The 10,794-nt window shown below is 44.2% G+C and overlaps 2 protein-coding genes across 3 annotated transcripts in view; one reads left to right on the top strand and one right to left on the bottom strand.

Annotated features, from left to right (window-relative positions):
- Positions 1-7,566, top strand: LOC107087878 (chromosome unknown open reading frame, human CXorf57). Its single transcript, XM_015379699.1, has 16 exons — positions 1-608; positions 1,785-1,927; positions 2,307-2,499; positions 2,596-2,704; positions 2,788-2,888; positions 2,961-3,080; positions 3,571-3,666; positions 3,753-3,920; positions 3,994-4,130; positions 4,206-4,279; positions 4,371-4,385; positions 4,467-4,516; positions 4,573-4,821; positions 4,959-5,141; positions 5,214-5,350; positions 7,013-7,566. Exons 1-15 carry the CDS (start codon positions 29-31, stop codon positions 5,348-5,350), a joined length of 2,355 nt encoding a protein of 784 aa, XP_015235185.1. The 5' UTR covers positions 1-28; the 3' UTR covers positions 7,013-7,566.
- A 1,197-nt stretch (positions 7,567-8,763) lies between these two features.
- The window catches only part of LOC107087869 (neuronal PAS domain-containing protein 2-like), a 40,578-nt gene continuing 38,547 nt past the window's right edge, over positions 8,764-10,794 (bottom strand). For both annotated transcript variants that reach the window (XM_015379683.1, XM_015379682.1), the window contains exon 22: positions 8,764-10,463. In XM_015379683.1, coding sequence (XP_015235169.1) covers positions 10,281-10,463 — 183 coding nt within the window. In that variant the 3' untranslated portion in view covers positions 8,764-10,280. The remainder of the gene's footprint in view (positions 10,464-10,794) is intronic.

Below are 10,794 nucleotides of genomic sequence, written 5' to 3'. Positions count from 1 at the left end.
ACATGAGTTATTAAGCTAACTGTCAGGGATGGAGAGCGCCTCTTCTTCGTTGGTGGCTCAGGACTCTTTCCTTCAGAGGACGTTGGGGCGATTATCTTCCACTCAGAGCCTGAAACTCTCCGCTGAGGAAGCGGATCCCGTTGCTATCGTGGCCCTTCGGCGGTACCTGTCCGAACCCACCGACGGTCAGAACCAGGAGCAGCAGTTGGACAGCTACGATGTGACGATCACTGACGGAGTCTGGAGAGCCAAATGCTTCCTCCATCCCAGTCTGAACCAGTTGGTGCACAGAAACGCCCTGAGGACTGGGAGTGACGTCAACATCAGGCAGTGCTCCTTTGTTTACAATGAGAGGAGATTGGGTCATGGTTTTATTTGTGTGGAGAAGGTGGAATGCATCGCAGAACCGTCCGCGGTTCTGCCCCGCATCTCAGACGTCAGCTCGCTCCCCCTGCTGGTCAAACAGGGTATGGAGCGGAGCGCGGACCTGCAGGGGGACACGCCCCTCCAGGTGAGCCGGAAACACTACCTGCCCCTCTGGAACAACGACGACCCGGAGGGGGACATGTGGAGCCCGGCTCAGGCTGCGGCAGAACCGGTGCTGGACGGTGAGTTCTGACCCAGAACTGGACCTCCTTAAAAAAAGCTAAGAAGAATTTATGAAAAGAAAGTTGTTTTTATTCCCTTTAAACGTTCTGGAACTTTAAAGTAATTAAAACTATTTTAGATTTCTCACATTTATATAATTTACATTTAGATCATTTTAACTATATCTAAATATATTTATTTTAAATTATTTTAATTTATTTAAACCCAAAAAATCATCTAAACTAGCAATGATAAACTATATATAGCCTATGCACCTTCTTCTCCTTTGACTATTTGAGCTAATGTAACAAGTACATTTCTCCACTGTGAGATCAATAAAGTCAATCAATCAATCAACTTTACCAGATCACATCACTTTATTGTTTTTGTTGTATTGGAACAAAATAAAAACATCTGAGCGTGAGAAATTAGAGAAGTTTAAAACACATTATCGGGGCTGAAACATTTAATCAAATTAATCGATTATAAACATAAACATACAAGAGTATGACACTAAATGTTTCACTCCAGCCCTTTGGGACACAGTAAAATGCTTAAAGCAGGTTTTTCCTCACACAGAAGGCTAGATCCATGCATGCAGCAGTTTTAAAAACTTTTTCATGTAAAAGCTACAGTAAAATCTGCAATTGATTCCATGCAAGCAAGCTTTCAAAAACAGAAAGCCTCGGCTGAAACTTCTACAAGCTCGGAATAAATAAAAATTAAATCGCAATATTGCTTCAAATTCATTGCAAAGGGATTTTTTGGGAAAACTGTTAGCTCTAGAGTAAATATTGTTTTAGTTCAAGCACTTGTTTATTGAGGTATGTTGATTTAATTAGAGCATATCTTTTTAGATGAATAAATCTAATCCAAATGAATCCTCAGATTATTTGATTTGTAAAATATTTGCAGCTCTGTAAATTTGGTTAAAAAACATAAATAATGCAAAATGATTTCTGCTTTTATAAATAAAAATTGGACCTGCTGATTCCAGTTATGAACCGCTATAAATTATTTTTACAAAAAACCCCTCCCCGACCCGTTGCTGAACCCTGGCGATCCGCTGCATAGAAGCCATGGTGTCATTGTTTGCCTGATTACATGTTTAAAAGCGAATTTATATCCGAGCTCTGTCCTTGCTTAGGATGTTTTGATTAAAGAAAATCCTGATGGTTCTAATATCCGTCTTTCAGTGTCCAAGGTGGCTCTTCTTAGCACTCTGGAGTCGTCCTTCAGAGGCTCTTGGAAACCTCTTCCTATCCTGGTGAAGATAATCCACAAATCCAGGCTGAGGTATTATGGGAAGTTTGGGCAGAGGATTGATTACCCCTACCAGGTGAGCTCTGTTGTTTAAATAAGGCTTTTATTTCCTCATCAGTTGTGAAAAGGAGCTTTAATTCAGCCATAAGTCATTGATTTAAAATCAAACCGAAATGAAACGGAAAAAAAACTGATCAAGAAATCAAACAGAGATTCATACATCCAGACAGAGTTATGTCAGCGAGTCTTAAATAAATCAATAAGTATAAATAAAAGGGAATCGGAACAGCTTTAATATTTGACATAAACTTCATAGTTTTCAGATTGGGACTGAGTTCATTGAGTCCTTTTGGTTTTTATCCAAAGTCTGCTTCTTTTAGACTCAGCAGCTCATTGATAACCAAACTCTGCTCCTCCTGCTAGTCCTGATGTTCTCTGCTCATTCTGCTCCTCAGGCTTACTTCGAAGTGGCCGATCAGAGCGGCTGCATGTCTCTGGTGCTGTGGAACGAGCTCTGTCTGGAGTTCTACCAGAGGATGACGGTGGGCTCCGTGCTCTACCTGCAGAACTACAGCCTGAAGCAGAGCTATTCCAACAGGTCCCGCCCCCAGATGGACCACCACAGGCTGAGAAACTTCTCCTCTGTGGGTACGGGCTCCGCAGCATCACAGAATCAGTCTGTCTTTTCTTCATGTATTGGATCAGAATCTTTTTCTCTCCTTTAAACGTTTTTTTACCTCCCAGAAATCTGTCTGAACCCTCGTAACCCCGCGGCCGTCATCACCGTGGTCTCCCAGAAGGCCGTCCCACCGCAGTGGGGGCTGCCGGAGGCGGCCTACAGGTTCACCAGCAGGTCGCTTTTTACCGAAACCTCAATCCCCCGGTTTGGAGTGATAGTCGTTCTCAACGGTTCCTGGTTTCTCATGGTCCTTACAGGTCAGAACTGGACAGGCTCCCTGCTGGTGCCGCTTGTGATGTCATCGGTTTGGTCACGTTCGTCGGTCGCGTTGAAAGAGTCAGAAGTAAAGGAAACAAAGGTGAGAGATCATCTCTTATCGTCGTCACAGCTAAAGTTTCGGGTCTTCATGGTTCTGATGTCCACATTTTAGGTCCAGAACGGTTCTGGACGTACCGCTGGGTCCACGCTGTGGACGGAACATCCAATCAGCCTTTCATCCTGGAGCTCTTTTCCTCATCCCAACCTGAAATCTTCAACCAGATCTGTCCAAGTGAGTCGTCCTGTCGTTCCTTTCCAACCCTCTCTTCTCTGATTGATTAATTTCATTGTTATCCTGTAATGCCCCATGAAAGGGGGGGTCATTAAACGGAGGTGTACTTCTTCCCTGTAAAGGGGTTAAGATGATAGCAGGAAGGGATCAACTCACTTGCTGCTTTTTGAAAGCTGAAATCTGAGTCCACCCCCTCTGTTCAAGGTCGGTTTTTCTCGTTTAAGACAAATGGCTTTCTTCATGCCCCTATAAAGCCTGTTAGGACACGTGTTCACTGTGGGACACGGTGGTGGTAGAATCATACAGTGGAGGTACTTTTCTTCAGAGGAGTCCAGGAGCTGCTCAGGGGGACTGAGGTTCACCTTCTGACCATAAACAACCACAGTGTCCTAGTCAAAGTCCAGACCTAAAAACTGAGTCCGTAATGAAATGAAGATGTATGTTTAGTTGGGTTAATGACTAAATGACCCGCCCTCCACTGTTTCCATAGTGACCTACCTGGTGTGCACCCAGGTGAGGCTCTGTCAGGTGGAGGACTCCCCGCCGTACCTCACCAGCAGCTGTGAGACGGAGATCTTCATCACAGGTGGGTGCAGCTGCAGCAGCGGTCCATTAACCCCCAACAGAACTGGACTGACCAGGGGGGGCGGGGGTTCTGTGCGTCTGTACCAGGGCACCACAAAGGACGGCCGTATGTGAGCGACCCCAGAGTGAAGAGCTTCATTCAGTGGACCAAAACCCTGAAGGACAACATGATCCTCCAGAAAAGCGCCGTCGGGGGCCACTACTGCTACCCGCCCCCCCCTCAGAGATTCGTCCAATCAGCAGCGGACTCTCCAGGTTCTTGTTCTGGTTTAACGTTTAACAGGTTCTGTCTGCAGACTCTGGGTTCTATCTTTGCTTTAACTTCCAGGACAAATTCCTTTGATTGCTGCGTCTGACCTGAAGAGGGAGCTAGAGAGCCTGCAGTACAGGGAGCATAAGACGGTGGCCCTTCAGGGCCAGATCGCAGCAGTGCGCCACCTAGAGACGACCTGCCGGGCCCCACCGGTACCAGACTTTAGTCCCACCGCCTGTTTTATCTCCACTGACAAACGGAGACATGAAAGCTTCTGGTTTGTCCAGGTTCCTGATGACGACCCGCCAGCGTCCCCCTCCACCGACCGGCGGCGAGCCGACCCAAAGAAAAGGAGGATTCAGTTCAGCTTTGGTTTTTATTCCTGTTTAATGTTTGTGAGCCGAGTTCTGACCAACAATCCTAAACATCTTTTCTTCCCTTTAACGACGCAGCAGTTCGACTGAAAGGTGATTAAACTCCGACTGTGAGGTTTTGATCCGTAGGATGAATGTTTGACCCGGTTCTGCTCGTCTGTCTCTGCTCGCCAGGCCGGAGCACCAAACCCCACCAGGAGAGAGGGAGGAGGAGGAGGCTCGGGGTGAGTGGTCTCTCCTGTCCTTAGCTTCGCTGCTGCGTGTTTGCTGCTGTAACACATGTCCCCCCCGCTAGAACCAGCCCCCCTCTCCTGGGAGAGCAGCAGGTGGTCGGAGCAGCGAAGGCGACTTTCTGAGCATCTGAGTGAAGGCGGCGCCCACCAGAGCAGCGCCTCCCGCAGGTTCTCCTCCGACCAGAAGAACGGCCTCCTGCAGTGGTGCAACCTGCAGCCGAGCCGCTGGAGCCCAGAGGCCGCCGCCCCCCTGCCCCCCCAGCCCTGCCCGGGTCACCTCCAGCTCACCATACTGGGTAAAGCTCTGGTTCCTGCTGTGTTGGAACCATCAAACCGGGTCAGGTTCTGTTGGATGACCTGAACCAGGAACCAGTCTCATGCTTTTTTGCCTGTAATCCTGCTTCTGATGGAGCTGTTCTGGACTTTCTGTCAGGGATCAACCAGCAGATCGCCATAGACGCAGCGTTCCTCCCTGTGGTCTGCTCCGACGACCCGCGGGCCGTCGGCCGCTGCCAGGATCCCCATGACAACTCCATGCTGTCCTGCCTGTCGACGGGTCTCCTCTGCCCCCTCGGCGGCGCCACCAGAGGCCGAGGATTAACACTCCGTGAGTCAGGTAGCTACATCAGAACCGGACCGACCCGGCATCTCAGGCCTTTAGTGTTACAGTCTGGTTTCCTTCCTGCAGAGGAGATTCTGGCCACGGCCCAGGAGCTGGAGGACAAACATGTGGTGTGCGTTCTGGACCTGTGCCGGCTGGACACCGATGAAGTGGAGGTCCTGGTCAACAAGGTGTACAGGGTGACGGACGCCACGGCGGACTAGGTGGACGCTCCTTCTGATAAACATTAATCATCCACAGATTCCTGACATTTAATTTAATGATTGAAGCTCTGGGATATTCAGAAGGTTCCGGTTTATTGTCAGGCGGAGGAACCAGGTGACAATAAAGAGACAGAAACCCTCTCTGGCTGCAGGGACGCACGCTGCTTCTGTTTTATACTTCCCATGAAAGTGAGGCGAACTGCATCGCTCCGGTGGGCGGAGTCTGCAGCAACGTGGGTCTGCTTTGGATTATTGTCCCGCTGCACGGTGACAAACTGCCACCAGCAGAGTGCCCACCTCAACAACTGAACGATCCGGGGCTTCATAATTTTTGGCCACCAGATTCCATCACTGTTTCAACCTACAGAATCTTTTCTTTCAATGTTGGCAGAGATCAAATCCTTCAATGTAGGAAACAAAAAAATAAATAAATAAAAGTACAGACAAAATTTCAACTCAAAAAAATAAATAAAAAACTTAATTCCCCTGAAACTTCTAAATTAAAATAGCTGGATGTTTCTCAAAGTCTGTGGAGAGAAAATAAAAATGAAAAATGCAGATAAAATAGATAAAAATAAGTGATAAAAATTCTTATTCTGATTTGGTTCTAAAAGAAAATAGACATAATGATCAAGTCAGGGGTGGTTCTAGGCCTAATTTACCAGGGGGGCCAGGATGGGCCCACAGTAGAAAGTATTTATGAGGAGAGAAAGTCCAGATGTCAAGAAGCTACATAAGTACAGTATTTCCTTAGTAACCAGACTCTGCAGCGGTCTTTCCATCCCATCTGAAACCTTTCAGACTTATAAACCCTGACAACAAGGTATAAAGCAGTGGCCGCTGGCCAATACAGGGCGCTAGGCATGAAAAAAAATATTTTAAAATATCTAAATATATTTTTTTAGCTTTCCAAGATAAATATTTAATCTTTAATGATGAGTAAAGCTGTTTTGTTAGTCGTAGTGAAAAATCCACCAGCTGCTACTGTTTGATCCTACTTCCTGATGGGTTCTGTTTAACTGATCAGATGATTCTTTGGATCTGGATTTAATCAGATCTATAGAAATAAGACCCCTGGGATTCTGTTGGTGGTTTAATGTCGGGACGCCTTCCTGGTAGCCAGAGAAGCTAACGTAGCATAAGCACAGCAGTGTCTGACCTCTGAAGGCAACGGAGCATACCCGCCTTTAACCGGTTCAAACCAGTGGTGACAATCGTTTGTGCAGAAAATATTTCTGTGTCGTTTCACCTTCAACCTTTAATAACTTAAAAATATGAAAAGACAAAAAAGGGTAAGAAGCTGAAAAATGATTAAAACTAAAGGAAAGTTTCAGATTTTTTTTCATTTTCAAGACATTACTAAATGAAATAAAGTATTTAAAAAAATTTTAAAGCTTTTTGTTATTCATGTTCAGTGAAAATATCACAATCTCAATGTACAAAAGAGGAAAACCAGAGAAAGTCCATCTTTTATAAAATTACTTTAATTTAAAAGTAATAACATACATATATATCATCTATTACACATATAAAATAAACAACTATGCATCCTAAAGTCTTTTTTCCACATTCTATGATACAATATACAGTTTCTCTAGATGTTTGTTTCTGCACTGAAACGGCAGAGGTGACTAAACACCAGGCTGTTTGTTCGTTTCTCAGGATGCGATCCGACAGCTGAGGTGAAGCTCAGGATGATGGAAAACAGAAAAGTTCACCTAGAAGTGACCTAACTCACAAACGTGGAAAAATAAACCCAAACGGTCGAGAACAGGAGGAGCAGCCATCATCATCATCAACTAAAAAACTCATATTTACACCCTTCATCAGGATCATGACGAACCCAACGATTCTGGTTCTGTCCGGCCGGGACCAACGGCCCGGTTTAACCTCAATCGACAGAAAGGCAAACAAAACCAAACTCTGATCTGTGGATGAACCGTTTTCCCCAGAAGCAGATGTTCTAAAACATTTAGCTACGATGTTTACAGGAGGTTCCTACCATCATCAGAGCATCAAAGGTTGAAAATTGTTGGATTATGGCTTACAGCAGATTAAAAAGAAAAACTATTTGGCTTCATAATCATGAGATTTATTATTAATAAAGTTGTTTTTAATGTGTGTGTGGAGGCTTTAGATTCCGTCTATCATCCCAAAGGCTGCTTGTTTCCGTCAAATTTTTTCCTTCCACTTAACTTTCCAACAATATGCCTTGGCTTCCTCAGGTCAGCAGCGTTCATGGTTTTCTTTCAACTGAAACATTTCTGTGCTGCTTCCTTTTAGTTTTTGATTTTGGCCAGAATTAAACAACTGAACTCTATAACCTTTTAAATGAAATTCTAAAGAACACTGATTTGTCAGAACAGAAAGACAGACATCTATGGCACCGCTTCAGCTGGATCTTCATGGGGGTGGGGGGGCTCCAGCCACATAAATAAAACAAATTTTGTGATTTTACACAATTGCACTTTTTCTTCTAGAATCTCTAAGTGTTAAATGACTGAATAACTGCAGCTGAGATCCAGCTTCCTGCTTTAATCTCTTTTCACGGCCCGGTTCGGTCCAAACCCTGTGCACCGTGCCTTCCTTGCTGTCCTCCCGTTTAGAGGACGAGTCCTGGGAATGTTACAAAAATAACTCCATATAAATAAGACCAGCTGGCGGTACGCCTCTATCTACAGCTGTTCGGACCCGGGAACGACCCGGCTCCTTCCGTCCTCATTGCACATACAAAAGTGTAAAAACGGCCTGAATGTCCACGCAGAGCAAGCTGCGTCTCAACCCAGCGTGAGCTCAGAGACGCCGGCGCTTTCTTGGGGCTAAAGTCGCTGCGTTTCTGCTGATTGTCTTTGTGAGGCTATGGGGAGAAAGTTGCTCCACTATTAGTGATAGTTAACATCATGCAAATGTTTAAGAATGGACATTTAAAACACTTCTCAATAGTAAAAGACAAAAGATTAATTAGTAAGGTGTAAAAGATCTGCCAGAGTTTTTATAGGGTTGGTCATTTTTTTCAGATTATATATATATATAATCATCTATATATAGATATATATATTCTTCCAGATTTTATTATCCTAATTTTGTTTTGTTTTTCCCCCCCAAGTTATTTTATTTTTATGATTTTACTTTCCAAATGTTAGTATTTCGAAGTTCTTTTCTGATTTTAATTTTTTTGGATTATGTTTTCACAATGTTATTTTTCTCAAACGTTTTTCCAAATTTTATTTCTCGTGGCTAATTTCTATTGCTGTGTTCTCAGACCACCCAGAGGTGCAGAGGGTGAAATCTGTAGAAAACTGTAATAATTCAGTCTCCTTCCCTCAAAAAATAGCATTTTTTTTTTCAAATCTGAAAAATTAATATTTAAGATAAAATTAGAAAACTGTAACATATAACATATGAGTTACTCTTTAAAGTTTATCTTTAATTAAAAAAATATTTTAAAACATTTTATTTAAATGTCTTTTTTGTTCTTTGCCCTCAATAATACTGGAACAACATTGTCTCCATATAGACAGACTAAAACGCCTCGCCCCAATCTGTTAACCATCCTCTGGATTATCTCAGGTTCCACTGTAATCCAGCCTAACCCATCAGATTCTGCTCCTCCAACTTTCTGAGGTAAAGTCGTGTTGCTCAGGAAGGAGGGGCGCCACCCGTTTCCATGGAAACCTTCAAATACACTTCTGTGTTTTCAGTGAATAAAATCTGATCTGGTTGTTTGTGGGTCAGACGGACAGCTGTCCAAAATCTGTTCAAAGCTTCGGGAAAAAAGCCTTAAAATAAAATCATTGTTAGTTTGTTTTTATGAGAACTGGTTCCGACCGGTTGAACTCCTCATGCTGAGCTTCTTCCACTTTAAAGTTTTTTTTTATTTTTGTGTCGCTCCGTTTCTCCTGGTTTTCAGGTATCTGGTTAAATTAAAGGTTTGGGTTCGTTTCTCATTAAAGTGCTTCTGAATTTAAGGTTATTTTAAGGATCAAACAATGAACCAAATTAACCGATTTTTAATATAATAGTCAACTAACCTATCAATTGATTTAATCGATTAATCATTAACTGCAGCTGACAGAGGGACCCACTCAGAGCAGCAGTTACACCAGAATGAAAAACATTTTGCATTTAAGATAAAAAGGTTTTTGTTCAGAAATCCTCAAGTGGGAATATTTTGTTTTAGCTAGTTTAAATTCTAACATAAATGTTCTTTTTCCTTTTCGATCAATAACCAATGATCAGAATAATCATTATTTGCAGCTTGATTTCATTTTAAGGTTTTTTTTCCACATTTCAGTCGGAACGATGCTCTTGCAGCGATTAGCCGGGAACTGTAACCAGGAAGAACGTCTGCAGGAGAAAATCTACACGTTTCCTGTTTTCAGAACAATCTTCTCTCTTATGAAAATAAACCTCTGATGATCCAAACGGACCTGAGCTGGATTTTAAAGCCGTCTTTATAGTTGAAGGCACGATCCCTCCGCCTCTCTGCGGGCTGACACCCGGTCCGGACTCCGGGTTTCTGAGGTCCAGTCCAGCTCCGCTGCTCCTCTGGTTCCAGAACAGTTCTGTTCTGCAGAGTTGGACCTGCCCTAAACAGAGAGATTCTAGGTGGGAGCAGCTTGAGAGCAAAACGGATCATCTTAGGTCCAAAATAAATAAATATTCTACTTCTGGGGTCAAAGTGCAAACAGCTGAATGAGAACTTTCTAGAAGGAAACCTCCACAGGTCCGGGTCACGGCTCTGATTGTCCACCCACTGCAGCCCTTTTGGCCCCAACAGAGACCCGACCCCTCAGATTGTCTTCGGATCCTGCGGGTGGTTCCGGGTCGGCGTCGGGGATGCCGCCCCCTGATTTAGGAGGTTTTGGCCGCCGCCAACAGAGCGGCGCCAGAGAGGCAGATCCTTGGCGCTGCGATCCAGTCCTCAGTGCTATCGGGTCAGCATGTTCCTGAAGTCTGAAACACTGCCTGGCTGGTTCTGGTTCTGGGAATGTTGGTACTGCCGTTGCTGCTGTGGTGGCTGCTGAATGTATCCCATGGTGCTTTGCTGCGGGATGTTGGTGGCGTGGAGGAAAGTTGGAGCAGAACCGCCGTGAACCAGACCCTGATTTATCTGTGAAAACAAAGAGGATGTTTGACCATATATGGAGATGAGTGACCTTTGAAACCATTCAAACATGATTTACTGGGATTTTACCAGATAGATTGAGAAAAGGTGGATTTCATCCTGAATACGGAAAAAACATTTAAAAAGTTTAACGACCCCCAATTTACTTTGACGCTCCTGGTCATCCTCGGCGGAAGAGGTGGCTCTAAATGTAATGTGTGGATGAACCTGCCATCCTGCCTGCTACTGCTGCAGCTAAGGAGCATTAGCATAAGTTACCGCTGCAGCTAAGGAGTGTTAGCATAAGTTACCACTATAGCTAAGGAGTGTTAGCATA

The sequence above is a fragment of the Cyprinodon variegatus genome, unplaced genomic scaffold, assembly GCF_000732505.1.
Source record: "Cyprinodon variegatus isolate N-32 unplaced genomic scaffold, C_variegatus-1.0 Scaffold198, whole genome shotgun sequence".
NCBI lineage: Eukaryota > Metazoa > Chordata > Actinopteri > Cyprinodontiformes > Cyprinodontidae > Cyprinodon > Cyprinodon variegatus.
Note: the sequence above shows the minus strand (reverse complement) of the source record. Positions and strands in the feature narration are given on the sequence as shown.